We start from the raw sequence: 27453 nt of genomic DNA, 5'->3' as shown, positions 1-27453 counted from the left end.
GCATGCTGCTGCTGAGCATCCTGGGGCACACAAGACAACCCCCCACAGCAAAGAATGACCCAACCCCAAATGACAGAGGCGCCGAAGGTGGGACGTGCTGGTCACATCACCAGGAAGGCTCCCCAAGATGTTAAGGGAAGTGAAACACACAAGACCTGATGAGCAGGGACCCTCCCCTCCCAGCTCAGCACCCCAAGGAACCTCACGGCTCCTCCAGGGTGGAGCACTCACCCGATCACCTCGGGGGCCAGCTCCCGCCGGTTCCGGGATTCGGAGCCAGGACCGGGCCGGTGGTAAGGGAAGACCATGGCCTGGCCGTGTTCGTCCAGGCGGAAGCGCAGCGAGGTGCGCAGGATGCCGCTGAGCCGCTGCAGGAAGTCGGCGCTGGAGCGCAGCAGCTCCTCGGGCGGTAGCAGCACGGTGAGCACCAGCACGCCGCGGGCCAGCAGGGCCGGCACCTCGCCCGCACAGTCCAGCCCGTCCCAGCCGCACTCCTCCGTGTTGCAGCCCTGGTCGCAGCGGCCATCGGCAAAGTGGTCCGCACAGTACTTCTCGTACACTGGGCTGAGGGAGGGGAGGAGTGGGGTCAGGGTCATCCAACACCCCTGCACACACACCGGAGAGCACCCAGACTCCGGAGACACAAGGGGGACAGACGGTGAGAGCACAGAGAGCTAGAAGGCATCCGACAGGTGTCAGGCCTTCTGCAAATCCGGCCGTTCCTTCAGGAACTAGTCATAAATAAATACTGACAGATGCCCGCTGTCTGTTGGATGCTGCTGTAGGCCTCCAGGATATGGCTCAGACACAAATCCTTGCCCAGGAAGAGGAGGAATTCCAGTGGGCAGAGACAGACATTAAGAGAGATGAATGAGCAGCTGAATACACAGCATTTCAATTACACATCAGTCAAAGCTAAATATAAACACACACATACACACACGGTGCTACATGGAATTAAATGCTAAGGAGAAAAATAAAGCAGGGGAAGTACTGGGGGAGGCCAGGGAGGAGCTCACTGAGAAGGTCATGTCGTGTGTGGACGGAGGGACAGACAACAACGGCACATGGGTGGGCAGATGAGCCGCAGAGACAGACAAACAGCACTCAGCCAGGCAGACAGGGTACACGAAGAAACCGAGGGGGCCAACGAGTGGACATCCAACAGACAGTCTAAGGGTGGACTGAACAGGCCAGTGAAGGGCCGGATAGAGGGGCGGGGCCCACGGATGGGCAGGTGTGGCACACGGACGGAGAAGACACAGGACGGAGAAGACGCAGACCGAGGACCGGTCAAAGGGACGACAGACAGACGGAGGGGCTCACTTGCAGGCGCGCTCGCGGCCGCCCGCGCGGCAATCGAAGTTGTCATAGAGGCAGGCGGGCGAGCTGCAGGCGGGGTCACAGCGACTGTTGTTGAAGAGGCGCCAGCACTGCAGCGCCGCGCACTGCCGCCAGGGGTCGCCCACGCTCAGCGAGCAGTCGCCGCCGTCCCAGCCGCAGCCCGGGCTGTTGCACTCGCGGTCACAGCGCTTGTCCCCGCTCTTGGCCTCGCAGGCTGCGCTCGGGCACAGAGGCTCCTCCGGGGCCTCGGGCGCCGCCGCGGGCGCCTCGCAGCGCGCTCCGGCCCAGCCCGGCGCGCACGCGCAGCGGAAGAAGGGGGCGAGCGGCGCTGGGCGGCAGGAGCCACCGTGGAGGCACGGGGAGGCCACGCAGCTGGCGTTGGCGGCCCCCGGCGGCGACCCCCGCACGCCCCGGCAGGCGGGCCCCGACAGCCCGGGGGGACAGGCGCAGCGCGGCCCACGGACCGTCTGCTGGCACGGGACGCCCGCCGGACACTGCAGCTCCCGGCAGGAGCGCGCCACCCGCTCGCAACGCGGGCCCCAGAACGGCTGGAGATGGGATCCGGTTGGGGAAAGAGAGGGCAGGGAGGGATTTGGAAGGGAGGAGAAGAGAGAGGGGGGAGGATAGGGGGTCAAGGCTTGAGAAGGTTGAGCCTCCAATCTCCCCGGTCCCGCCCAACCTCTCCCTTGCCCACTGGAGGCCCCACCTTGCAGAAAAGCCCCGCCTTCCCCAGGAGGCCAGGTCTCCAAACCCCAGTGCCTCCCTGCCCCCAAAGACACACACACTCTCTCTCTCTCCAGGTATTTTCAGTATTTCTCAGGAACCCCCTTCCCTTCCACCTCTTCTCCCCTAAAGCCACGCCCTCCAGCGAGGCCATGCTCGCACTCCTCCCCCAGAGACACCGATGTGACCTACCGGAATGCAGTGACAGGTAAATGTCAGCACACCCCCAGGGCCTGGGCTGGGACGGCACTGGCCTCCGTGCTGGCACGGCTGGGACTCGCAGGGAGACAGGACAGTCTGACAGCGGGGACCTAGACAAGCAGGAGCTAGCGGATCAGCCACAGCGTAGGCACACAGGCAGGGTCCCAGGGCAGCCGCCTCTCCCATGCTTACCTGTGAAGCCTGCTCGGCAAATGCAGCGGAAGCCCCCACCTAGGTCCTGCAGACAATCCCGAGTGTGTGCATCATGGCAGGCACCCGGGTGACACTCATTGATGTCCGCCTCACAGCGCAAGCCAGTGTACCCGGGGGGGCAGGTGCAGCGGAAGCCACCCACCAGGTCCACACAGGTACCATTGTGCAGGCACCGGGGGCCCTGGTCCAGGGGTGGGCCTGGGCCACAGTCGTCCTCATTAATCTCACAGAGCACGCCTTGGGGAAAGGAGGGTGGGGGAGCAGTCAGGAGGGGATGGAGACCCAGCCTCCCACCCTGTGCCCCAACCCTGGCCCTGGCATACCCAGTGTTCCTGGGGGGCAGGAGCAGAGATAGCGGGCCACAAGGTCAATGCAGAAGCCACCGTGCTGGCAGGGCTGGGAGGCACACTCATCTACATCATCCTCACAGTTGTCCCCCGTGTAGCCAGCTGGACACTGCAGTGATGTGAGACAGGGACCTCTAAGCCCAGAGGGACACCGATACTCCCCATGAAGACACAGAGATCACAGGACAAAAGGACATACAGTCTCATCCAACACACAGAGGACTGCCCTGTGCGCAGAAACACACACACACAAGTACAAGGAAACACACCCACTCACAGAGGACACCCAGACACAGAGGGCTGGAGACACAGCCAGTGCAAAGGGACACACAGGAGAACCATCCAGAGGCCCAGATGTTCCCCATGCACATACAACCAGAGATGCACTCGGACACCGGCACGTGCATTCATACCCCAAAGACGGGGCGCACAGAGGGATAGATACATCCAGGAAACAACCAAAGACAGAGGCACACCCAGACACACAGAAAGTCCCTCAGATCAACCAAGAAATACACCCACAAGATTATACCCAGAGACACAAAAGCAAAAACCCAGACATGCCTAGAGAGACACACCCACATCAGGTCACAGATACACGGCAATGTGTGTGCAGACACACCCAGCATGACGAGCTCCCCTCTCCCCGACTCTGGGTGCCCCTTACCTCACACACATAACCCCCCACGTAGCCTCGGCAGGTGCCCCCATGTTGGCAGGGCTGGGCCAAGCAGGGGTCCACCTCCTGCTCACAGTGGCTGCCCGTGCGGCCTTCTGGGCACACGCAGTAGTGGGAATTGTCCTTATCCACACACCGCCCACCTGTCTGACACAGCTCTTCCAGCCGTACCCCTGCGCAGAGGAGAGCCGGATCAGGCACGGGTTTGCCCCTCCCTGCCGGCATCGCTCCCAGCATCACTGAACATCCCTGCGGCCATCAGTCACCAGGGTCTCACGCACACCCCATCGGGTTGTCATACAGCCACCCCCCAAACTGGCACGGGCTCAGTCACCGACACATACCCACACCTCTGCTGCACGCACTAGCTCGGTCACACATGGCATCACCGACATCATCCCGCTACCTCGTGGTGACCGAGGCATACACCATCCTGGCCCTGACCAGCTGTGCCACGTTACACATCCACCAACACTCAGCCACACACCCCATCCCGCCCGCACGCTCTGCCATACCTTACTGTATTCACATTAGCAAGGTGTGCACACGCCCCCTCCGGAGCCCCACACCCCGCCTCTGTGCTCCCCCTCACCGAGCTGGGCTGCGGCCTCCCTGCAGGGCACACTCCGGATGTCACAGAGGCGGCCGCTCCACCCCGGAGGGCAAAGGCAGTAGAAGGTGGCCCCGGTCGGGGCGCAGCGACCCCCGTTCTGACAGGGCGCGCGGCTGCACCAGTCTACCAGCGTCTGGAGGGCAAGTTGTCAGCGTCAGCACTCGAGGACCCCCGAGGAGCCGCACCCCAGCTTCTCCAGGGTCTCGGGCAGGCCCCTACCCCAGAACAGCCCTCCAAATTCCTCCTCGGGGCCCCCGGTGACCCCGCCCACCTGGCACTGCGTGCCAGTGAAGCCCTCCGGGCAGGTGCAGCGGAAGCCAGGGTGGGCAGCAGCGCAGACGCCCCCGTGCAGACAGGGCCGAGAGAGGCAGGGGTCGGCCTCGTGCTGGCAGTGTGCGCCAGTGTAGCCCGGGCGGCACTGGCAGCTGAACGAGCTCACGCCGTCCACGCAGGTCCCGCCATGGAAGCAGGAGCTGGAGGGGAAGGGAGGGAGGGGTCAGGCTCCGCCCCCATGCAGGCCCCGCCTTCCCGGCCCCTCCCCGCGTGGAGAGGGCACTCCTCTCTGACCCCTACCTGCCACAAGAAGCCGCAGCCCCAGCAGAGGTCCCGCCCCTTCCTCTCCCTTAGCCCCAATTTACCAAGTACTTCAGACCTAAGGTGGGAGACACGTGGAGGCCCTGGCCTGGCCTGGCCTCACTCCCTTAGGAACCAGCATCTCTAAGGTGACCTCCAAACAGATGCTCTGACCCTTCCCGGACATTGCTCCATCACGAATCAGAGCTGTGAGGTGGGTGCCACGCCGAGAACCCCCTTCCTGTCCCCACCCCTTCTCATGTTCCACACCCCATCCGATGCCAGGGTCCCTGAGCTCCCGGTAGAGGCCCCACACACCTGGGGCTGCAGTCCGGTAGGTCCTTTTCACAGTGGAAACCTCCATAACCAGGTGGGCATGTGCAGGTAAAGGAGGCCACGTGGTCGGTGCAGGTGCCCGGGCCACAGGGGCTGCTGAGACACTCGTCCACATCTCGGGCACAACGGGGACCAGCGAAGCCAGGGAGGCAGGAGCACGAAAAGGAGCCCACGCCATCCTGACAGGAGCCACCATTCAGGCAGGGGTCTAAGGACCAAAGGGAGAAGGTCTGGTCATACCCCTCACCCCCCATCAGCCCAACCTGACCCAACCATGCCTTTCATAGCAGGGAATCAGGAGGAAACCAGGCTTAACTGGGAGGGGCACGTTTGATCAGAGGGATCAAATTCTGTCCCCTCTGTGGCCTCATCTCCTCCCTTATCTGGAAACCTCACCTATGTGCAAGGAGGAGGGAGATAGGGGACCAAAAGGTCCCTTTGAGCTGCCAAGCACATGCTGCTATTGTGTCTATTTAATTGCTGGGCACAGCACAGAAGGCCTCCTCCAGACCTATGCCCGCCAGTATGGTGGCCATTGGCCATGTGTGGCTACTAAGCCCTTGACATGTGGCTGGCCCAAATTGGGATGTGCTATAAGTGAAAAATAAACCCTCGATTTCTGATTTTGAAGATTTAGTATGAAAAAAAATGAATGTAAAATATCTCAATAATTTTATATTGATTACATGTCAAGATAACATTTTTATATATTAGTTTAAATAAAAAAATATTATTAAATTTAATATCTTTTTTTTTTTTTTTTTTTTACTTTTTCAACGTGGCTACTAGAAAAATTTTAAGTATCTATGTGGCTTGCGTTACTGGTCTATTAGTGCTCCGGGAGGACTCACTGGGGGCCTATAATGTCATACTTGACACATAATGTTAACTTGCTTGTTGCCAGAGGCAGTCTACGGGCTTCAGACAGACCTGGGCTCCAATCCCACCTCATCCCTCTTGCTTCACAACCTTGGGCAAGTCACCTAACCTCTTTGGGGCCTCGGTTTTCAAGAATAAAATGGGAAAAGTTAAGAGAAGTATGAAGATGAAAGCTCAGTTCTGGGTACACAGTATGGGCTTGAGGAACATGTTCTCTAGAGCAGCACCCCTGGGGGCTCCCCTGAACTCACTGGGGTCACAGTCATCGATGTCCTGATCACAGGAAGGGCCACTATACCCCCTATGGCAGGTACAGCTGAAACTCCCCTCCAGGTTGGTGCAGGTACCGTGGGAGCCACAGGGTGAGGGGCCAGCACATTCATCCACATCCTGCTGGCATCGTGGGCCTGGGGATGGGGAGCAAGGTAACATCTAGGGTTAGAGGGTGCAGGGTAGGGCCTGAGAGTACCTGGCACTCAGGAAGAACCTGAGGTGGGTAAGAAGGCTGAGGTGGGTGAATACAAGATATGCGGTCATTTGCCTCTGGGTGTTTTGCACATGCGGTTCCCAAACTGCCTTCCCCTTATTTAAGTGAGTAGTGAATGCATTCTGATGAGGTCTGCCCCTCCAGGAAGCTGTCCCCAAACCCTCCGCCTGAGTCCTAGCTTCCCCACCACCATATCCGTTCGTCTTCTCCAGAACTGACCACACAGGCTGCAGGTGTCCGTGTCCAGCTCGGTCCCTTCCTAAAAAGAAGCCCCCTCAAAAGACAGAGCCAAGGGTACGTTTCCCTCTGGGTCCCCAGCACCACCCAGTATGCAGCGGGGTGCAGAGGAGGTGAAGGAGAGGAGGAGGAGGAAGGAGCAAGTGGTGTACCTTGCCAGCCAGGGGGGCAGGAGCAGACAGGCAGCTGGCCCGGGGCAGACTCACAGTGGCCCCCGTGCTCACAGGGGTTCGGGGCACAGGGGGATGGCAGCTCACACTGACGGCCTGTGGTGGGCAGGCAGAGTGAGACGGTCTTGACAGATTCCTTGTCCCCATCTCCCTCCAGGGTCCCCACCTTGATACCCACCTCCAAGGCTCCTGGGGCGGGGGGGGGGGGGGGGCCGGCAGAGGGAAAGGGAAAAAAAAAGGCAAATGTAGAGGAGGGAGAGTGGAGCAGAAAGGAAATGAGCAGGAAGAAGTGGGGAGGGAGAGCCTGGGGTGGGAACGTGGGGACACACACCCTGGACACCAGGGGGACAGGTACAATGGAAGCCCATTCCATCACTGGTGCAGGTGCCGCCGGACTGGCAGGGCTGCGATTCACAGGCATCTCGAGCAAGGCTCTGGCTGCATCGGGGACCACTCCAGCCAGGCTCACACACACAGCGGAACCTGGAGGGGAAGGCAGTCAGGGAATGCCCGTGGGCAGGGAGGCAGCAGGGGGTCAGGGGCTGGGGAGGAGCCTCACCCTCCGGGTGCATCGTGGCAGACACCATGACTGCAAGGTTCTTGGGCACAGGGATGGCTCGGGGGGAGGCAGAGTGGGGGCAGGGAGCCGGGAGGGCAGAGGCAGTGGAAGCCATTTTCCCCATCCATACAGGAACCTCCATCACCGCACGGACTGGACGCACACTCGTTGATCTCCACGTTGCAAAGGGGCCCTGGAGAGCACGAAGGCAACTTCATCCCTGGACAAGGGCGATGGTGCCAACAGGGAAAGGCAACCTTGCTGAATTTAGCATGGCCCTTGAGCAAGAACAACCTCATTTCATAACACATCAGCTCTTGTACAAATTAAGACAGCCACCTCCTCAACCCAGAGCTGCCTTGCCCCAGATCATACTCGTCCCCAAACTTACATGAAGTCACCTTCATTTTCACCAAGGATTACTTTGGCCCCCTGCAGAAACACCCCCATCCCTGAGACTGGACACCCTCGTGTGTGTTCCAAGATAACCTTGAGCTGATATGGGGACGACCTCAGGCCAGTGGGAGAGAGCACAACCGCAGGGCTAAGTGTGGACAATCTCATTGGACAAGCGAATGCAAAGAGAGGGGCAAACTCAGCCAAGAATAGGGTGATTTCACCCTCACCCTCTCACCCAATAAAGACCCTCTCCCCATGGCAGCCACTTGCCCACCTGTGAAGCCAGGCTGGCAGACACAGTCATAGCGGTTGATGCCATCCCGGCAGACTCCAAAGGTGCAGGGGTTGCTGGCACAGTCATCAATGTTCACCTCGCAGTTCACTCCTGGGGAGGGGGAACACCGCAGGGGAAGCCACCAGTGAGCCCCACCAGGAGCACCATTCCCAAGCCCTCTGTGCCCTTCCAGATGTACTGTTCCTGCCCCAGCCCAGCCTCCAGCCCCACCTGTGGTGCCAGGAGGGCAGCGGCAGAGATATTTGTCCACCAAGTCTAGACATTTGCCCCCGTGGCGGCAGGGCTGGCTGCGGCACTCGTCCACCTGGCTCTCACAGCGCGTGCCTGTGTATCCCGGGGCGCAGGCGCACGAGAAGCTGGCAATGCCGTCCACACAGCGCCCATGGTGGCACGGGTCCGGGGAGCAGTCGTCCACGTTGCGCTCACACAGCGTGCCCTCGAAGCCTGGAGGACCAAAGGGTCAGGCTCCACCCACGTGCCAAGGTCCTGCCCACAGCCGTGGCCTCAGCCCAATCCTGGCCCAGCTCTACCTCAGGCCCCGCCCACCTAGCCAGCAGGAGGTGGGCTCAATTCAGGCCCCGCCCCCTAACTCCATCCAGCCACAAGCTCCAGGACTCGCCCCTGGCCAAGACACTTTCACAGATAAATCCCATCCCCAACCGTAACCCCGCCTCCAATCCTTACATTATCAGCCCTGTTCCGCCTCACTCTCCACTCTGGACTGGAAATGGGGACACATGGGAAGTGCCTGGAGATAGAGGGATTTGGACACGCCCCCTCTACCAAGGTGCACCCCACTGGCCCCACCCCTAGTCTTACCAGGGCTTACATCCATCATTGGCTCCCTCCCATGGCTCTGTCATTGGCTCTACTCGTGCCTTGCTGCAGCCCCGCCCCCAAATTTTCCCCAAGGCTGTTATTTGCCTTCCCCCTCCCTTGCCCCGTCTCCAGACTCTTGCTGGCCTGTCACTGGCCCTCTCTCACCCTCTGCACAGCGGCATTCGTAGCCATCGGGCTGGTCCACGCACTTGGCTCCATTCCGGCAGGGTGTGCTTGCGCACTCATCCACATCCAGCTGACACATGGCCCCACTGAAGCCTTAGGGCGGGGAGTGGGATGGGCAGAGGCCCGGATAGGGTCAGAGAAGTCACCCCCTGCCAGCCCTGCCTTGTTTGGGTGGGATGAGTGGGATGATCATTTACTTAGTTTTTTGTATGTGTGTTTTTTTGTCTGTTTGTGTTTTAAATAGGCTCCATGCCCAGCGTGGAGCCCAACGCAGGGCTTGAAATCACAACCCTGAGATCAAGACCTGAGCTGAGATCAAGAATCAGATGCTTAACCAACTGAGCCACCCAGGCGCCCCAACTTAGTTTTAAATTAATTTCAATGTCTTTCATAGTATGTGGTTTCTGTTATGACAGTTATCCACTAGCATGGTCTTACAGGCTCCCCTAGAGCCTTTGCCTCTGCAGGGACCTGTCTTTTTCAGGCTCTCTGGCCCAGCATCCTCACCTGAGGGGCAGGTGCAGCTGAAGCCGTTGACTCTGTCCTTGCAGACCCCACCATTGACACACGGGCTGCTTTGACACTCATCCATGTCCACCTCACAATAGGTGCCTGTAAAGCCTAGGGAGTGAGGGAGGAGGATTAGAGCAGTGGGGCTTAGCCTCTTCTATAAAGGGAGAGCAAATGGGAAGGTACTCCCTTTCCCACCCATAGAGAGCTCCCCTGAGCCTTGCTTGGCCTTGCCCCCCACCCACCAGCCCAATCCCAGATTCAGCTTTTGGCCTCATGAGTGGCCTCATCCTCACCCCGCTGTGGATCCAACTGGTCCAAGGCTTATGTGATTCCATATGGGCCTTGCCTTCAGACCACCTTCCTCCCTCTGTAGTCCTCACACTCTACCAGGTCCTCAGCTACCAGCCCCAGGGCCCACTATAACCTTGGGCCCAGCCTCAATCCCACCCCAGCGTTAGGGAAAGATGGTCTGCAGGCTCCACCTTGACCCACTGCAGCTCCTGGTCCCACCCTCATATCATCTCCCCCCGCCCCAGTGGGTCCTAAGGCACAGACTCCACTCCCAGCCCATCTGAGGTTCTACAGACTCCATTTGACCATGGCCCCAGCCTCGCACAAAGATTCTGCTATGGCCCAGCCTCCACCTCGTCTCAGGGTCCCGTTCCAGACACAGTTTCACCCAGAAGGGAGGTGGGGGTGTGTGGCCTGCAGGCTTCCCTTGCCTCGCCCCCAGCTTCGGCTCCGCCCCAGCCTCGCCCACCGCCCCGGCCACACCCACCACGCACCTGCCATGCAGATGCAGGTGAACTGGCCTATGCGGTCGAGGCACGTGGCCTGGTTGCGGCAGGGCCCGGATAGGCACTCGTTGACGTCGGTCTCGCAGCGCGGGCCAGTGTAGCCACGGCCGCACTGGCACAGGAACGAGCCCTGTGTGTTCACGCACCGGCCCAGGTGCTCACATGGGTTGGCACCTGCAGGAGTGGGCATCGCCAGTGTGAGTGTGGGTGGCTAAGGACCTGCCTCTCCCCTCCCTCCCAACTCTCGGACCGCACCCCCCTCACCAATGGAGCACTCATCCACATCCTGGTCACATGCCCCGCCGGTGAAGCCTGGTGGACAGGTGCAGATGGCCCGGCCATTCACGGGGTTCGTGTCGCAGATAGCATCCTCGTGACAGGGGTTGCTGACGCAAGCGTCATCCAGATGACACAGAAGCCCTGAAAAGGGGTAGGCAGAGTCCAAGGGTGGACCCTCCAGCTCTGCCCAAATGTCCCACATGCCCCACATATCGTTTTGTGTTTTGTCTTTATTAACCTGCAGTGCATTTAGTAGCTATCTTCCCCAACAATTTATGATGAAAACTGTCAAACGTACTGCAAAGTTGATTCATACGCCCACCACCTAGATTCAACTCTTGTTAAGCTTTACCTATTTTCTGGGGCGCCTGGGTGGCTCAGTCGGTTAAGCGACTGCCTTCGGCTCAGGTCATGGTCCTGGAGTCCCGGGATCGAGTCCCGCATCGGGCTCCCTGCTCAGCGGGGAGCCTGCTTCTCCCTCTGACCCTCCCCCCTCTCATGTGCTCTCTCTCTCTCTCATTCTGTCTCAAATAAATAAATAAAATCTTTAAAAAAAAAAAAAGCTTTACCTATTTTTTATTTTTCTGAACCATTTGTAAATGAGTTGGGAACAGCCACATATTGTTTTAAAATCTGTAGACTCCTTTTCTGATTATAGACCCTCAAGCCTTTGCTTCTGCAGTATCCTCTGCCTGACATGCCCTGCCCTCCATAGCCAAGTCCCCCTCCCAAACACTTTCCCTGACCTCTGCCACTTGCAGAGGTCCCGTCTCCTTCTCAGTCACAGGATAGCTCTCTGTTCCCACGGCTACTGCCCTGGACTGTGGGCCAGCCTCTGCTTAGGCCCCTCCTAGGCTCACCCTGCACCCCAAACCTGGCCTCCAGCATAATCATTCTAACACTCGAGTCAGACCCCATCCCTGCCCCCATTGCAGAACCATCGACGGCGCCCTGCTGCCTATAAGGAAAACAGCCACTCACCAGTCTTGCCCATGGGACAGGCACAGTAGAACGAGGCCACACGGTCATGGCAGGTGGCCCCATGGAAGCACACAGCCGTGGCACAGTCATCGATATTCTGACTGCAGCTCTCGCCTGTCCAGCCATTGACACACACACAGCTGTGGCCACCCAGAGTGTTGAAGCAGGTGCCCCCATTGTGGCAAGCGTTGGGCTGCAGCTGACATTCGTCCACATCCTCCGTGCAGAATTGGCCTGTGGCACACAGACGCACCAGTCCACACCCGCTGCTTGCCCACCCAGGGCCTGCCACCTGGCTGTCGCCGGCCCTGCTGCTCACCTGTCCATTCAGGAGGGCACTGGCAGTTGTAGGTGTTGACGCCATCCACACATGTCCCCCCATTTAGACATCGGTGTCCTGGACAGTCGTCCACATTCACTTCACAGTTCTGGCCCTCGAACCCTAGCATGGGAGGGGGACGCAAAGATGGTCACTGCCAGGCTGGCCCGCGGTCCCTGCACTCCTGCCACCTCCCCAGGGCACAGCTCCCTCACCAGGAAGGCAGGCGCAGTCATAGGTGAGATCGCCACTCTGTCTACATGTGCCCCCATTGCGGCACGGCGAGGGGGCGCAGGGCACCGCAGCGTTCTCACACAGTGGCCCCGTGTAGCCAGCTGGGCACTGGCAGCGGAAGGAACCAGGCGTGTTGAGGCAGGTGCCACCATGGCGGCAGGGCCCTCCCACCCGGCACTCATCCACGTCGCTTCGGCAGCTGCGGCCCTGGTAGCCAGGTGGGCAGGAGCAGATGTAGCGGCCATCGGGCCCCACCGAGCAGCGGGCACCATGGGTACAGGGACTGCTGAGGCAGGGGTCCGGCAGGGAGCAGTCAGGACCTAGAGGGACCAGGAGAGGGTGAGCTTGGGCTGTTCACACCCTTGCCTGTCTTGGGCTCCCCTCCAGATCGTCCCTTACCTCGGAAGCCACGGGGGCAGCGGCAGGAGAACCGGGCGGTGCCTGCCACCACGGAGCTCTGGCAGATGCCACGGCCAGCACAGGGGCCCGAATGGCAGGGGTCTTCCAGCTGGCACCGCTCGCCCACCCATCCTGGTGGGCACCTGTGGGCAGAGATAGCTTAGTACAGGGCGGTACCAGGGTGGTACCGGGCAGGTGCATCCCAGACACACACGTGACAGGCAAGAAACACACAAGCAAACAGCCCAACAAACAGGCACACCCGCTCATTCGTGCAACCAATATTCACTGAGTACCTACTATGTTTTTAGCAATAGGAATACAGTCGCAAATACATTAAAAGTCATCCCCACCCTCTTTATGCTCACAGCCAAGTTGGGCAAAGAGAAGATACACTAATAATGAATTATATAACATGCCAGCATGGGACGGTAAGGGCCATGAAGAGTTCAGTGGGTTTTGAGTGATGGCCCCAGAAAAGAAATGCCCATGTCCCAGAACCTGTGATTCTGACCTTATTTGGAAAAAGAGTCTTTGCGGATGTAACTAAGTGACAGATAGCAAGATGAGATCATCCTGAATTTTCCAAATGGGCCCCTAAATCCATTGGCAGAGGCAGATTTGGGAGAAAGAGGAGAAGGCCATGTGGAAGACAGAAGCAGACCCTGGAGTGCTTCCCCCACAAGGCAAGGAGTGCCTGGAGCTGCCAGGAGGTGGAAGAGGCCACTGGAGACAGCATGGCTGCCAACACCTGGATTTCAGACTTCTGGCCCCCAGAACTGTGAGAATAAATTTCTGTTGTTGTAAACCACCCAGTTTTTGATGGTTTGTTATGGTAGCCAGGAAACTAGGACACAGGATGAGGGAGATGAGCAAGGAAGAAAGGCAAACAGGATATTTTCAGACTGAAGAAGGTGAGGGAGGGGGCCATGGGGCTGTGTGAGGAAGAGCCTTCCAGGCAGAGGGAATTAGCAAATGCAAAGTCTCAGACTCCAGAAGACAACCACTCAGGCACACACAGACAGACAGACAGACAGACTCAGAAACATACACAGATAACACAGCGGGACAGCCAATTCGACATACTGGCCTGGCGAACATTCAGACCCAAATCCACAGCGCAGTTCACAGATGGGTAGCTCTCATGTGGACAGACAGGGTAACTCTCACAAATCCTCCACTCCTTTCCTGGAGGCACATACAACCCTTCCTGCCACCGGGAGGAGGAGGTGGAGAGTCCTTCGGCCTGCAGACCCTTCCCCAAACCCACCAAGGCAACCTTGAGTAGGAGGGAAATAAGGCGGTTGGCCTTGAGACTGGAAACCTCCAGAGGGACACTGGCGGGGTGGGAGGGAAGGGTCTGGACTGGCAAGAGGGTCCAAGGCCCCGCCCCCGACGCTGCCCACCCCTCGCGCGGTTCCTCCCTCTGGCTCGCCCCAGCCGCTTGGGGCTAACCTCAGGCAGCTGACTCAGTCCCTAGCGTCACCCACAAAATCCCCCCACCACCCCGGCCCCCAGCAAAACAGGCCAGGACACGGCAGGGCAGGGGTGCCCACGGTGTTAAGAAAGGAAGGCCAGGCTCCCAGCCCCCTCCCCAAAGACCCGCTGGGCGAGGACGTCCGTCACGACTGCGCGCCGAGAGGGGGCGCGCTGCGCCGGGCGCCGGGGACTGCGGGTCCCACCGCCAGGCAGGGCGCGGCCGCGCGGCCCCCTCCCGACGCCCCGGGCGGGTTCCCACGCTCTGCGCCCCGCTCCCCTGCCGACCGGTCGGGCCGGTTCCAGCCTCCGCCCGCGCCCCGCCTCACAGCCAGGGCTTCGGGGGAAACCGACAGGGGGGAGAGCACACTTGGTTGGGGGTCAGCGGGAGGGGAGGGGCTGCGGCGAGGACTAGGAGACAGAGACGACGGAAGAGGCTAAGGGGGATCCGAGGAGGGGTGACATACTGGGGCGTTCCTGAAAAGACACGAGTATTTAGAACCTTGAAGGCGATTGAGGGGCCCGTGGGGAGTGGTTCCCACGGCCCAGCTCTGGGAACAGCCCGCTCCACTCCGGGGAATCCGGGCTCCGGGCAGCCGCGCGCGCTGGTGATTCACCTGTTGAGGGGCGGGGCAGCCGTGGCAGCATTCACCTGTCGGCTGTATTCCAGGTGCAGAGCTCCACTGCGCAGGCGCCCGGCCCGGCGGCTCCGCCTCGCAGGTGAGTGGCTCCAGATAAAGTCACACTTTCCCCCACCCCGCACCATCGCAGACTCCCAACCCGAGGAACCCGCTCGGCCAGGCTAAGCCCCCACCTGGGTAAGCCCAAGTGGGGCTCCAGTCAAAGTGCGTGTGTAACTTCGAAGGGGCTCTCCGGGATCAAAATTCACCCCAGACCCGCCCAGCATGGCACACATGTAGTTGAATAAACGAATACATTAATGAATCAATCAATGGCTACTATTACTAATGACGATATTATAAAAGGAACCAAGCATTTCCCCAAAACCTTGAGACTATACGCTGAGCACTATGCTGAGTTCATCATATGAAGTGTCTCTTAATCTTTACAATCAACCCCATAAAGGAGGAACTATGATTGCCCCATTTTCCAGTTGCAAAAACTGAGGTTCGGAGAGCTCAAAGCACTTGCTCAAGGTATCCCAGAGCCCAGAATTCAAATTGAGTTCTGTCTCCCTCTGCTCAGTTCTTTCCCAGCCTCCACTCAGCAACTCCAACCCTCTGCCTTTCCCTGTGTTATCCAACAACTGAATTCTTGAACCCCTTCATGCTCACAAGCCAGGGAGAAGCACCTCTATTTCACAGATGCAATGAGATCCAGAGAGAAGTGACTAACCCAAGGTCAGAGAGCAAGAAAGTGACAGAGCAGGGCTGTATTACAGGTCCCCTGTACCCCCACCACTAAATGATGAGACATGGGAGGAAGCAATTGGTGTACCCATTACTGCCAAGCCATTGCTCCCTGAAGATCTGTTGATTGAATAATAACTGCCTCCATCAGAGGCCTCTACACGTGACCTCAGGCAGCCAAGAACTCTGTGAAGTGGGGGTTAGTGTGCCTGTTTTCCAGACCAGGACACCAAAAGCTTAAAGGGTTTAGGTCCCAGGCAGTCAGCAACACAATGTGGGATCTGAACCCAGGCCAGACAAATTGCAGAGCCCCTGCTCTTAACCTTCCTCAGTTCTTAACCCTGCTCGATTCCAGGGGGGAAACAAGAGGTTACCCAAGCCATACACATGTAGGATGTGGTAAAGGCATCCATGGTGGACACAGAGGCAACGGGAGAAGACAGACAACCTCCCCACACAGGACCCACTGATGGCTCAGAGCCAGGCACTCACAGGCAGGCAGCCTCCCGGGAGGGCAGCTGGGTGCAGCGACCTCCATTCATACACGGGCTCCCGTCCAGGCAAGGGGGTGCTGTGTAGGGACAAAGGAAAGTGGGGGGTCAACCAGGCACCCAGGAACCCTAGCTCAGAGTGACAGAGCCCATCCTTCCCTCCCCCAGGCAACAGCTGCAATGGGCTGGGGGTGTCTCTGTGGGTGCATGGAGCCCCCGCATCCACAGTTCCCACGGCCCCCCGCCCCGGCCCCAGCTGTTAGGGCTGCAGCTGTCCCTGCCAGCTCAAGCCCTGGGAACCACAAGGCAAGGGCGGGCAGGAGGAGGTGCTGACTTGTGCCAGATGTGGGGACTCAGGAAGCTGCCAGAATGGGGGGTGCAGAGGCAGGAAGTGAGGGTGCTGAGTGTTAAAGGGAGGTCTGGGGCTGTGTGCCCAAATCCCAGGGTAATGGAGAGGGCAGGGGCAAGGAGGCCTGGGGCCATGGGTCTTTCTTGCCCTGATGTCGGGCATCTACTCCAGCTGGGCAGAGCTGCATGGTGCTCTGGTGAGAGGGGCCAAGGCCTGTACCCCATGCACAGCCAGCACTGGGTGGTGCAGGGATAGGGTGTGGGTTGAAGGGAGGAGCATCTTGCACTAGGCATGTGCTGCCCTGTCCAGCATCCCCATCCCTGAGGGCTGTGTCCCTCTGGGGTGTGGCAGTCTAACTGTCCTGTCAGACTGGTCTGGGGTGCGGCTGGGTGTGAGCTAGTGGAGAACTGTGTGCCGGCAGGTGTGGGGCTACTGTGTGTGTGTGTGTGTCACAGATAGAGATGGAAAGAGAGAGATGGAGGGAGATAGAGAAAAACGGAGACACAAAGAAGGAAACCAGACGCAGGCTGACACAGAGAGGCTGAGATGTACAGAGACAGAGAGGGAGAGACAGAAGTTGAGCTGGACATGAGAATAGGACAACATGGCATGTGTCCCCTTCCTCAGGGGACAGGCAGACAGGACACTACCACCCAGAGAGGGGCCTGTGGGGGTTTGTGAACTCACACTAGGAGCCACGTGATGCAGACTGTGGGCCTCGCCAAACTGTGGGCCATGTGAGCGACATGTGTGTGTGCTTGAAGGACGCGGGTGTGTGTGTGCATGCTGGATCTGTCGTGAGTGCCCGTGCATGTGAACTGTTCGTCTGGTATACAGCTGTGTGTCTCTGCGGGACCAGTGTATTCCCAGGTGTGTCTGCGTATGGGTTGGATGCGCCTGTCTGCGGGTATAAACTGGGTGCAGGCATGCCCTGGGTCTGTCTGCATGTGTCTGAATGTGTGCAGACAGCGTGTACAGGGCCTTGGGCTGGTGATCCCTGATACGTATGAACATGTGTAATTGTACGTACCAGTATGTTAGTGTGTGAGCTGCGTATCCATTCTGCGGGTGTAGTGCGTGTGCGTGTGTGTGTGCACGTCCCCATCTGCATGTGTGACCCAGGGCTGTGTGTGCCTGCGAGTGTGTGATAGGCCGCGTGTGTGCGCGCCGGCCCCGCGGGGGCGGCAGCTCCTGCCCGATCCTGCCCGGTCGGTCGGGCACCGGTCGGTCGGGCACCGGGCTGGGCGGTGCAGGCCCTTCCTTCCCAGCGCCGAGGCCCACAGCGGCTCCCCGGGACCCCGGGCCAGGGCCTCTCGGCCCGCGCCCCTCTTCCGCCGGCCAGGCCTCCCTTGGGGGTGTGCGCCCCCGCAGCCCCCGCCCAGGCCCCGCCGCCCGTCCCGCTTTGTCTGGCAAAGAAAGCGCGAGGCCGGCCCGGGGGGGAGGGGGTGTCTAGACGGCGCGGCCATTGTCCCAAGCGGGGGAAGGGAGAACGGGCAGGGGGAGGGGCGGGGGGCCCCGGCCGGCTGGGGAGGGGCTCGGGCTGCGGAGACGGGGCTCTGGAGCTGGAGAGGAGCACGTGGGCTCGCGCCCCCCGCCCTCCCTTTCCCTCCCCTCACGGGGGCGGGGTCCCGTGGCCGCCCGGTCCCGGCGGCCAAGGGAGGGAGCGGGGCCGCGGGCGGGGAAAGGGGCGCGGGCGCCGCTGTGGCTCCAGCTCCTACTCCGGCTCCGGGTCTTGCGGCGCTCCGGCCTGAGAAGTTTTTCCCCGAGTTCGGAGCTCCGAGAACTTCGCGCCCCCTCCCCGTCCCCCACCCGGCCAGGCCAGCCCTGGGTGTGTAGGGGGGCTTTTGTGCGAGGGGTTCCCAACCTGGGGGCATTGGGCTCCAATCGTGACCTTCCCAGGACTCCAGACCGACGGGCATTGGGAGCGAGCCCCAGACTCTTGGTCCCCCCGATCTTGCGTCCCTGATCCCCGCACCTCAAGCTCCCACTCCCTCATTCCTGGGTCCCTTCATCCCCAACTCTAATCGCTCCTGAGCCCCTATTCTGCGGACCTCTGGGGCCCTGCTCCTTCCCCCCATTGAGCCCCTGACCCCCCCCCCCCGGGACTGGCACGTAGCCCCCGGGCTCCTGCTCCCTGCCCCCGTTCTGGTCCTTGGCTCCTAGGCCAGCCCCCCAGCCCCAGACTCGGGGGTCCTTAAACTCCGCTCTTACCCTCCCCCAACCCACCCACCCAGTCCCGCCCGCTAGGTCCCAGCCCCTCACCTGCAGCCCCGGGCCCCGCTAGCAGTAGCAACAGGGGCAGCGCCCGCACGGGCGGCAGTGGTGGCGGCGGCGACATCGGGCGGCGGCAGCGGCGGCCCCGGGTCCCCGGCCCCATGGCGGCCGGCCGCGACCCTCCCTCCTCCCTCCTCCCTCCTTCCCTGGGCTCCGGGCGCGTCCCGGGCCAGCCTCCGCGCCGCCAACTTCGCCAAAGTGAGGCTGCCGGGCCGCCCCGCCCCCAGCCCTGGGCGGCTCGCCCCGCCCCGGGGCCGGCCCTGCGCTCCCCCGCACCCCCCCACACACCCCACCTCCCGGCCTCCCGGGGTCTCTGCCCACCCTCCACCCACACAGCCTGGGACCCGCAGACCCTAGGAAATTCAGGCCGACCATGCAGTGAAGCGTGGGCTGAACCCTCAGTGACAGACACACCGGCTTCGTGAACACCCCAGCTCCCAGCACACGCTCAGAGCAGGGGACACACACAGAGCCAGGGCACAAATACAGACCTCCAGATACCCTGAAACTGAGGCCAAGCACGTCCTGAGCAGGAGCCTGGGGGGAGTCCTGAGAAGCTCATGCACACACAGCTACCATGCACAGACGCAGACGTATGCACAGAGCTTCATGGGGACTTAAAATACAAAACACAAACCCAAAGCTCAGGCCCAGTCAGGCCTTGAGCCGGGCAGCATTTGCAGCCTCAGACCTCAGACACACATTAGGAAGGAGCCTCATGCATATGGGCAAACACACACAGACACACAAACACACCTTCTTACTCTCAGCTCTCCTAGAAAGCTCCTTACTACCCTGTGTGAACTCCGAAGGTCCATCCCAGCCCCCAGCCCCACCCATACCCTACCCAGCTTTGCAGCTCAGCCTTGCTCAATTTCATCAACTGCCTTTTCCAAAAGCAGACATGCTACAAAGCCACGGAGCAGCCCACTCTGTCCCTGTGATAATAATGGGGACCCCCAAAAGGCCCCAAGCCCAGGCCCTAGGAGCCCTCAGTCTGGGGAAGAAAAAGCTGGACACAGACCCCCGTCCCCCACCCCCAGCACTATGGGTTCAGAGCTGGGCCAGAGGGAGGGACAGAGTCTGGGAAGAGTATATAGGGGGGTTAGTGAGGGCTCTGCCTGAGGGTAGTTACTTATTTGTTCATTCATTTATTCAACAAGTAGGTATGAAACTCCAGCTCTATGTCTGACTTTGTTCCAGGGGCTGGGGGTATACCTTCCTCCCCCAGAGAGGGCTTCCCAGAGGAGGGTCCAGTGGAGCTCAGCCAGGAAGGATGAACTAGAGGGGAAACATCCCAGCAGAGACACAGGCCTGCACCCACAGGAGGGAGCAAAGAAAGGAGAAGGAGTGGACAGGCCAGGGGTCACAGTGGCTGGAATGAGGAGGAAGAAGAGGAAGCCAGGCTGCCTCCCTGGTATTTGGCTTGGTGGTGAGGCTACAGGGGGAAGAAATGGTTTGGAGGTGAGGTGATGAATCCGTGGAGCCTGGGGGTCATCTATGTGCAGCTGAACACTGGGACTGAGAATGGGGAAGCCATAATGGGAGATAGTCACAAGGGCACCCCGAGATCTTCAGGCAACTTTTAACCTTTTTATTTTAAAATAATTTCAGGGGCACCTGGGTGGCTCAGTCGTTAGGCGTCTGCCTTCAGCTCAGGTCATGAACCCAAGGTCCTGGGATCGAGCCCCACATCGGGCTCTCTGCTCAGCGGGAAGCCTGCTTCTCCCTCTCCCACTCTGCCTGCTTGTGTTCCCTCTCTCTCTGTCTCTCTCTGTCAAATAAATAAATGAAATCTTAAAAAAAAAGAGAGAGAGAGAGAGAGTTGCTATTTAAATAAATAAATAAATAAATAAATAAATAAAAATAATAAAATAATTTCAAATGTAGAATAACGTAATTTCCATATGCCCTTTGTCCAGATTCACCAACTCTTTCCACACTTTGTCACATTTGCTTTATAATCATATATATATGGACACACAAACATATCTATCTATCCATGTGCCTTTTTATTTTTTTAAGGTTTTATTTATTTTGAGAGAGTGGAAGAGCCTCTGCAAGCAGGGAGAGGGGCAGAGGGAGAGGGAGAGAATCCCAAGCAGACTCCCTGCTGAGCACATCACCACCCAGAGATCATGACCCGAGAGCAGAAACCAAGAGTCAGACGCTTAACCTACTGAACCACCCAGGTGCCCCAATGTGCCTTTTTATTTTTGAGAGCAAATTATGGATGTGATGTTCCTTTACCCCCTAATACACCACTGTGTGTTTCCTGAGCAAAAGTGCATTCTCTTACCCAGACCACAGCTGTCCCCCTTAGTCTGTGTTCCAAGTTTTCTGTTGCCCCAGTAGCATCTTCTATAGCATGTTTCTTCACTGGTCCAGGATCTAATCCCTGACCATATGTTTCATGAAATGGTCATGTCTCTTGGTGTCCTGTAATCTGAATCAGTTCCTCAGCTTTTCCTCGTCTTTTGTGATATTAACATTTTTGGAGAGTGGACATCACCTGTTTCACAGAATGTCCCCCAGCAGGCTGATCTGCTGGTTCCTCCTGACCCGGTTCAGGGTGTGTGTCTTTGTCTGGAACCACAGAGGTGATGATGGTCCTCTCCGGTGCCTTGTATCCGGAGGTACCTGATGTCAGTTCCCAACATTGGTGATATTAGAATTTGATCACCTGAGTGAAGTTGGCCAGGTTTTCCTACAGTTGAGGTACCATTCTCTTCCCATCCCTCCTCGCATAATAAATCAATATCAATATCATGTGGGGAGATACTTAGACGATGTGAATATCCTGGTGTCCATCACACTTTCACCCACTGGTTTTGGCATGGACTGATGATTTCCTCTGAGGTTTTATTTATTTATTTATTTATTTTTAAGATTTTATTCACTTATTTGACAGAGAGATAGAGAGCACAAGTAGGCAGAGAGGCAGGCAGAGGGAGAGGGAGAAGCAGGCTCCCCACCGAGCAGGGAGCCCTACGTGGGGCTCGATCCCAGGACCCTGGGATCATGACCCAAGCCGAAGGCAGCCGCTTAACCGACTGAGCCACCCAGGTGCCCCTGAGGTTTTTTTTAAACTGAGATAAAATTCACATACCATAAAATTAACCACTTACCATTTAAAGTGTACAGCTTAGAGACATTTAGTGCAAGCATCACCTCTATCTACTTCCCAGACACTTCCATCACCCCTAAAGGAAGCCGCATCCCCAAGGGCAGTCACTCCCCAGCCCCCTCTCCCAGCCCCTGTCAGCCACCAATCTGCTTTCTGCCTTTAAGGATTTGCCTGTTCTTTTTTTTTTTTTTTTTTAAGATTTTATTTATTTATTTGAGAGAGTGCGAGAGAGCGAGTGAGAGAGTGAGTGAGGTGAGGAGCAGAGGGAGAAGCAAGCTCTCTACTGAGTAGGGAGCCTAACGTGGGTCTCGATCCCGGGACTCCAAGATCATGACCTGAGCCAAAGGCAGCCGCTTAATTGACTGAGCCACCCAGGCACCCCGGATTTGCCTGTTCTAAACATTTTGTGTACATGGAATCAGACAGTGTAGGGCCTTTTGTGTCTGGCTTTTTTTCACTCAGCATAATGCTTTTAAGGTTCCCCCATGTAGCATCATATTTTCTCATAGCTAACTAATATTCCATTGAATGGTTATACCATATTTTGCTTGTCCATCCATTCATAGGTTAGATGATTTTTAAATGCTGGAAGAAGAGGGGAAGGAGGCAGAGAAGTACTGTTAGCAAGAAAGAAGAAGCATGAAGAGCCAAGGGTGCAAGTTGAACGATTGGCCAGAGCCTGGCCTGGCGGGTATAAATAGGCCAGCCCCTGGGGACAGGAACTGAGGATGTTCTGCCCCTCCCAGCATCTGGATGCAGCTCCCACGGGGAGGGAGAAGCTGCCCATCTTCTGGTGACTTGCTGGAGGCTTTCTAGAGGAAGAACCCAGGTCTGAGTGACTCCAGGCCACACGGAGTGTGAGGGGTGGGGTGGGGTGGGGCTGGGGATTGGGCAGCGAAAAAGACAAAAGTTGCACAAGAAGGGGCGCAGCCTGATTCACAGTGAGTGTGCTGAGTCAATAGGCCCTAGGGCAGGTGCAGCTTCAGTCCCTCCCCATGCCCATCACCCCAGGAGGAAATCCAAGCCCCCACCCCACCCCTGGCTTTGCTTTCAGAGCCCTTAGCCTGTCCGTGCCCTCTCCAGCCCTCCCCCCATCACACTGAGTCAAACTCCCTCCTCACCCAGCAGGCCTTGCACCCTCATGGCCTTTGCCCAGGTTCTTCCCTTGGCTGGGACACGCAGCTAGTTAAAAGGACTCTTTTGCTTCCCCCCCACCCCCAAGCAGGAACTCACAGCAAATGCGTTCTCTTCAAAAATGTATTTTCTTCTAGTTATAGGGAATGCTCTGTTATTTCCCACACATGCCACCCCTTTGCCCATGCTGGTCCCTCTTTCTGACGTGCCTTCCAACCCCCCCATTTCTGTACCTGGGGAACTCCCGTTTATTCCTCAAGGTTCCAGCTCCAGGGGTACCTGTGTGGTTCAGTCAGTTAAGCGTCTACCTCTGGCTCAGGTCATGATCCCGGGGTCCTGGGATCCAGCCACGCCGGATCCCTGATCAGCTGGGAATCTGTTTCTCCCTCTGCCACCACCACCAACCCCTCACGCTTGCTCTCTCTCTGAAATAAATAAAATCTTAAAAAGAAAAAAAAAAAGGAAGGAAGGAAGGAAGCAAGAAAGAAAAGAAAGAGAAAGAAAGGAAGGAAGGAAGGAAGGAAGGAAGGAAGGAAGGAAGGAAGGAAGGAAGGAAGGAAGGAAGGAAGGTTCCAGCTCCAGGAAGCCCTCTCTGCCCCTCCAGGCAGAGCCCCCCTGGGCTTTCCCAGCACCCTCCTTCCCTCTCTATTAGTCTTATCCATAAGTGGCTGGGATATCTGTGTCCTGCTCTGTATCCCCACCTAGATCAGGAGCTTCCCAGGAACCAGGCATCACACAGCATGGTGCGGACACAGAAGGGGTGACATGGGAGGGTTTGGTGACTCAGGAATTGGCTGAAGGAGTTAGGATGCCCAGCCCAGAAGGATTGCCACAGGGGGGCCCAGAACACTCTCTTCAGTACCATTCTAGAGGTCTGGGGGTCCAGAAAAGGGTTTGGGGGTCCAGAGGCAAAGGTAGGGGCTTCAGGAGGTGAGCTAGCTCCAACCCGGACCCATCTGAGAAAGGACTTTTTGCTGGAATGGATGCCCTAGGAGGTGCTGAGCTCCCCATCACAAGGAGCAACCAAAGAACCTGGACCCACATTTTGCTAGACAGGAAGTCTAGAGTCTGTGACTCTGCTGATCTGGTGGCCTCTGCTCTATAGCAAACAGAGACAGAGAGGAAACAATAATAGTGCAAACACAGGCAAGGCCAGCATGGGGGGGAATGGGCACAAAAGAAAGAAAGTCTACAGAGTGCCTACAGTGTGTCAGTCCCTTTCTGAAGTCCCCATGACTCAGCCAGCAGGACGTGGATTCGTGGCTCCAGCTTCCTGCCGCCCTCCAGCCACAGTGGCAGAAACAGCCCAAGGTGTCAAGGTCCTTGGGGGACAGGGTAGTCTGGAGAGACCATTCCCACAGCCTTGCAGTGGGCTGCCACACAGTTCCCAATGTGGTGGGGGTAGGGGTGAGCTCGAGCCCTCTCCCCTGCCCTGCCGGCCGCCTTGGCCCAGGACTGCATTTCTCCTCAATGAGCTCAGTCCCCAGGGACACAGGACCTGGGGCCAGGCCAAGACACAGCTGCCGGGCCCAGGGCCGATGACCAGGAACCTGAGAACATGCCCTCAGCTTCTCCTCCTGGGACCACAGTCCCGCCCTCAGCACCAAAGCTGGGGCCAGGCCCTCATGCCCAGGCAGTGGGCCATGGGAGTCCGACAAGAACCAGCAGGACTGAGGGCTGCTGGGTGTGGGCCCTGGGCAAGAGTGGGAAGGCCGGACTCCAGGGGCCATTGGCTACAGACCCAACCAGTTCTTTTGGCCCCTGCCTCCCTAGGACCCTCTCATTCTCCAACCGTCTATGGCTCCCCACTGCCAGAGTGACACCGTCATTGCCTCACCAGCTTCACTTCTATCTCCCAGCTTTCCCGGTCTTGGCACGGGTTGCACCCACCGTAGGGAGCACCTTTCTCATACCCCGAAGACTCCTTTCACCTGGCAGTTCACTTGGACCCTCCAGCTCTTCTCACCTTCATTCATTCATTCATTCAACAAATGCTACTGACTACCCACTTGGTTCCAGGCCCTATTACAGGCAGAGGTGACAAAGACAGAGCTGTTCCCTGCCCTGATGAGGGAGACAGACCAGAAACAAGAAGGCAGACAAGTAAGAACCATTGAGTGTGACACAAGGGAAGGGGAGATTTCAGTGTCAGAGGCAGGACAGGCCTCATTGAGTTAGGGGACATTACAACTGAGACCTGAAGGAGGAGAAGGAGCCAGGCAGGAGCAAACAGCCAGAGGAAAGGGATGCCAGGTAGAGGGAATGGCAAGTGCAAAGGCCCAGCCAGGGGAGGAAGAGGCAAGTGGATGAGAGGAACAGCGACGAAGCCAGGGTTCTGGGCACAGAGTGCGTGAGGGGTGGGAGGTCAAGGAAGATGATGCGGGCCAAGTCTCGAGGGGCCACAGGGTCTGGGCTTCTATCACAAGCACGGTGGCCGCCACTGGAGGGTTTTAGCAGGGAGAAGCTGATCTGACTGAGGTTGTAGAAGACCACTCTGGAAGCTCTGCCTTCTCTCCCAGGTAGTCGTCCCTGAGGCTTCACACCATCTCCTCTGGGCTCGCATGGCCTCGTCACTCCACGTGATCCTCCCTGGCTCCCCACCAGATTCTGAGCTCTGTGGGCATCTGTCTGGCTCGCTGCTGAATCCCCAGTGTCTAGCATAGAGTCTGTTTCACAGTAGGTCGAATGAATGGATATACCAAGCACATCTCAGTGAAGAGCAGGACCCAGGAGCTGGGACCTGAATGTGCCCAGTGCCAGCCCTTGAGTCCCCATTAGATCAGGTCTAGGTCAGAGGCAGGGATGGGGGCTGGTAGGGCTTCTCGGAGGAGGAGAGGGGGTGAAAACTGAATATGGAGGAGAGTGAAGAGAAGGGAACTCACTTGAATTGAGAAGCTACTGGCCCTGTAGCTCTGGACAAGCAAAAGGGGAGGCCACCCCCGCCGCCATGCCTTCTGGAGATGGTGGTTTCCCTGTCTTAGGACCCTCCATTGGGTGGGACATCCACTGGATGTCTTGGCCTCACAGACCCTGGGCTCAGACCACTCTGATCTTCCACGTCCCTGACCTTACCCCAGACCCCATCTCCTCCTGCTCAGGTCTGAACCATGATGCTCTGATGTCCCCGGCCTGTCCTTAGCCCCCTAGCCCTTGAAGCTTGTCTTCTTTCCTGTAGGTGTGGCACCTGTCCTCCTCCTCCCTAGTCCCCAGGGCTTTTCATTACCTCTTCCCTTGGCCTTAAGTTGAGGTCTCTTCCATGATAAAGTGACGTTCACAGGAATCCACAGCAAATACTCATCTCACATCCTCCCAACCCCCACCCCCTCTCTCCCCTGCTTCTCTGAACATGCCTGGCTTCATTCTTCCCCTTCTCCACTCCACTCCGTGCCCCAGAGGCTGACCTCTACAGACTGCATCAATGGACGGCCTTGTCCTCTGGCTTCCAGGTGGGTTTGGCCAATAGGAGGCACTGGCAGAAGATGAAGCCAAAGGAGAGAATGGGATATTAATCCTCCTGCATCCCTTCCCATAGGGTCACCTCAGCTGGTTGTATCCCTTGACCAAAGGCCCTGTGCACATAAATCTATCCCTGGGTTCTAACGTTCTTCTTTCCCCTTGTCTGGTCAGGGGGACCAGGAGATGATAATGGCTCTCCGCGGGTGCTCGCCCCTTTGGTTTCCCCAAACCCTGCCCACTGTATATGGTTCCTGTAGCAAACCTGCCTCAAATTACTCCACTTGAATGTGCCACTTATTTCCCCTAGGCCCCCAGCTGGGGTCCCCATGCTTCCCTCCTCACTCCTGCTTCCGGGTGCTCAGAACATCCAAGTCCTGTGTCCTCAGGCTCCGCTCTCAGATTCCCTCCCTCAGGATGTGTGTGGCTCAGTCCTCTCAATCTGTCAGCAGCTTGTGACACCATGGGCTGTGCCCCTCCTCGTTGACACCCCCCACCACCACCACCACCGCTGCTGGGCACCACGCTTGCCTGCTTCCCCTCCTAACTCTATGGTTTCTCTGCTCGGCCTGTCCCTTAGATGTTGGGGCCCCAAGAGCTAGTCTCCAGTCTTGTTGTCTGCTCTGTTCTGGGGTGACTTCATCCTCTCCCAGCTTCGGCATCACTCTGCTGACATCCCACACAGACACGGTCGCTTGGCCATCTTTGTCTTTAATCCACAGATGTGTCTAGGTCCTTGCCCCAGGGATTCAGGCCCCTTGGACTGAACATGACTCAAACTGGCTTCTGGCCTTCCCTTCATATCTGCTCCTCACCCAGAGCCTGGATTTGGGCCTCATCCTTTATTGCCCGAAACATGCCCATCCTCCTTCCAGGCCTCCCGACCCTCAGTCTTCCCCCTCTGGTCCTTCCCCCTCACCAGCCCCCAAGTAAGATCCCAAACACACAGATCTGTCCGGAACCCTCCCCTGCTGGCCCGCATCCTGCTGGGAATCAAGCTCCCCGCCTGATGTTTGAAGTCCTTTGCAATCCCACGTCTTCCCATCCCAAAAGTTCCCCCCAGTCTCGCGGAACACAATCAGCCGTGCGTGGAGGCTTGTGTGGGTTGGAGCACGTCCTTGTAGGGTTTAGTTCCAAGGCTGCCTCCTCCAGGGAGCCTTCCCTCCCACTCCTCAAGTAAGCGCCCTGTTCCTTATT

The 27453-nt window shown here is 58.1% G+C and overlaps 1 protein-coding gene across 1 annotated transcript in view; it reads right to left on the bottom strand.

The window, feature by feature from the left end:
- The window catches only part of NOTCH3 (notch receptor 3), a 32251-nt gene extending 13528 nt beyond the window's left edge, over nucleotides 1–18723 (bottom strand). The window contains exons 1-25 of the mRNA XM_045862823.3: nucleotides 18531–18723; nucleotides 15921–15999; nucleotides 12583–12725; nucleotides 12165–12503; nucleotides 11950–12072; nucleotides 11631–11864; nucleotides 10635–10790; nucleotides 10359–10544; nucleotides 9568–9681; nucleotides 9040–9153; nucleotides 8266–8499; nucleotides 8035–8145; nucleotides 7362–7554; nucleotides 7134–7285; nucleotides 6785–6898; nucleotides 6160–6315; nucleotides 5012–5237; nucleotides 4392–4593; nucleotides 4100–4253; nucleotides 3496–3680; nucleotides 2805–2937; nucleotides 2461–2718; nucleotides 2260–2378; nucleotides 1327–1892; nucleotides 232–564 (exon numbers count right to left, since the gene is read on the bottom strand). Of these exons, the coding sequence (XP_045718779.1) occupies nucleotides 232–564; nucleotides 1327–1892; nucleotides 2260–2378; nucleotides 2461–2718; nucleotides 2805–2937; nucleotides 3496–3680; nucleotides 4100–4253; nucleotides 4392–4593; nucleotides 5012–5237; nucleotides 6160–6315; nucleotides 6785–6898; nucleotides 7134–7285; nucleotides 7362–7554; nucleotides 8035–8145; nucleotides 8266–8499; nucleotides 9040–9153; nucleotides 9568–9681; nucleotides 10359–10544; nucleotides 10635–10790; nucleotides 11631–11864; nucleotides 11950–12072; nucleotides 12165–12503; nucleotides 12583–12725; nucleotides 15921–15999; nucleotides 18531–18645 (4739 nt within the window). The 5' untranslated portion in view covers nucleotides 18646–18723. The remainder of the gene's footprint in view (nucleotides 1–231; nucleotides 565–1326; nucleotides 1893–2259; nucleotides 2379–2460; nucleotides 2719–2804; nucleotides 2938–3495; nucleotides 3681–4099; nucleotides 4254–4391; nucleotides 4594–5011; nucleotides 5238–6159; nucleotides 6316–6784; nucleotides 6899–7133; nucleotides 7286–7361; nucleotides 7555–8034; nucleotides 8146–8265; nucleotides 8500–9039; nucleotides 9154–9567; nucleotides 9682–10358; nucleotides 10545–10634; nucleotides 10791–11630; nucleotides 11865–11949; nucleotides 12073–12164; nucleotides 12504–12582; nucleotides 12726–15920; nucleotides 16000–18530) is intronic.
- Between the last annotated feature and the right edge of the window lie 8730 nt (nucleotides 18724–27453).

This window comes from Mirounga angustirostris, unplaced genomic scaffold (genome assembly GCF_029215605.1).
Source record: "Mirounga angustirostris isolate CCGP_5_RB_7025 unplaced genomic scaffold, mMirAng1.0.hap1 SCAF_1, whole genome shotgun sequence".
Classification (NCBI taxonomy): Eukaryota; Metazoa; Chordata; class Mammalia; order Carnivora; family Phocidae; genus Mirounga; species Mirounga angustirostris.
The sequence above is the reverse complement of the archived record's forward strand: the minus strand, read 5'-3'. Positions and strand labels throughout refer to the sequence as shown.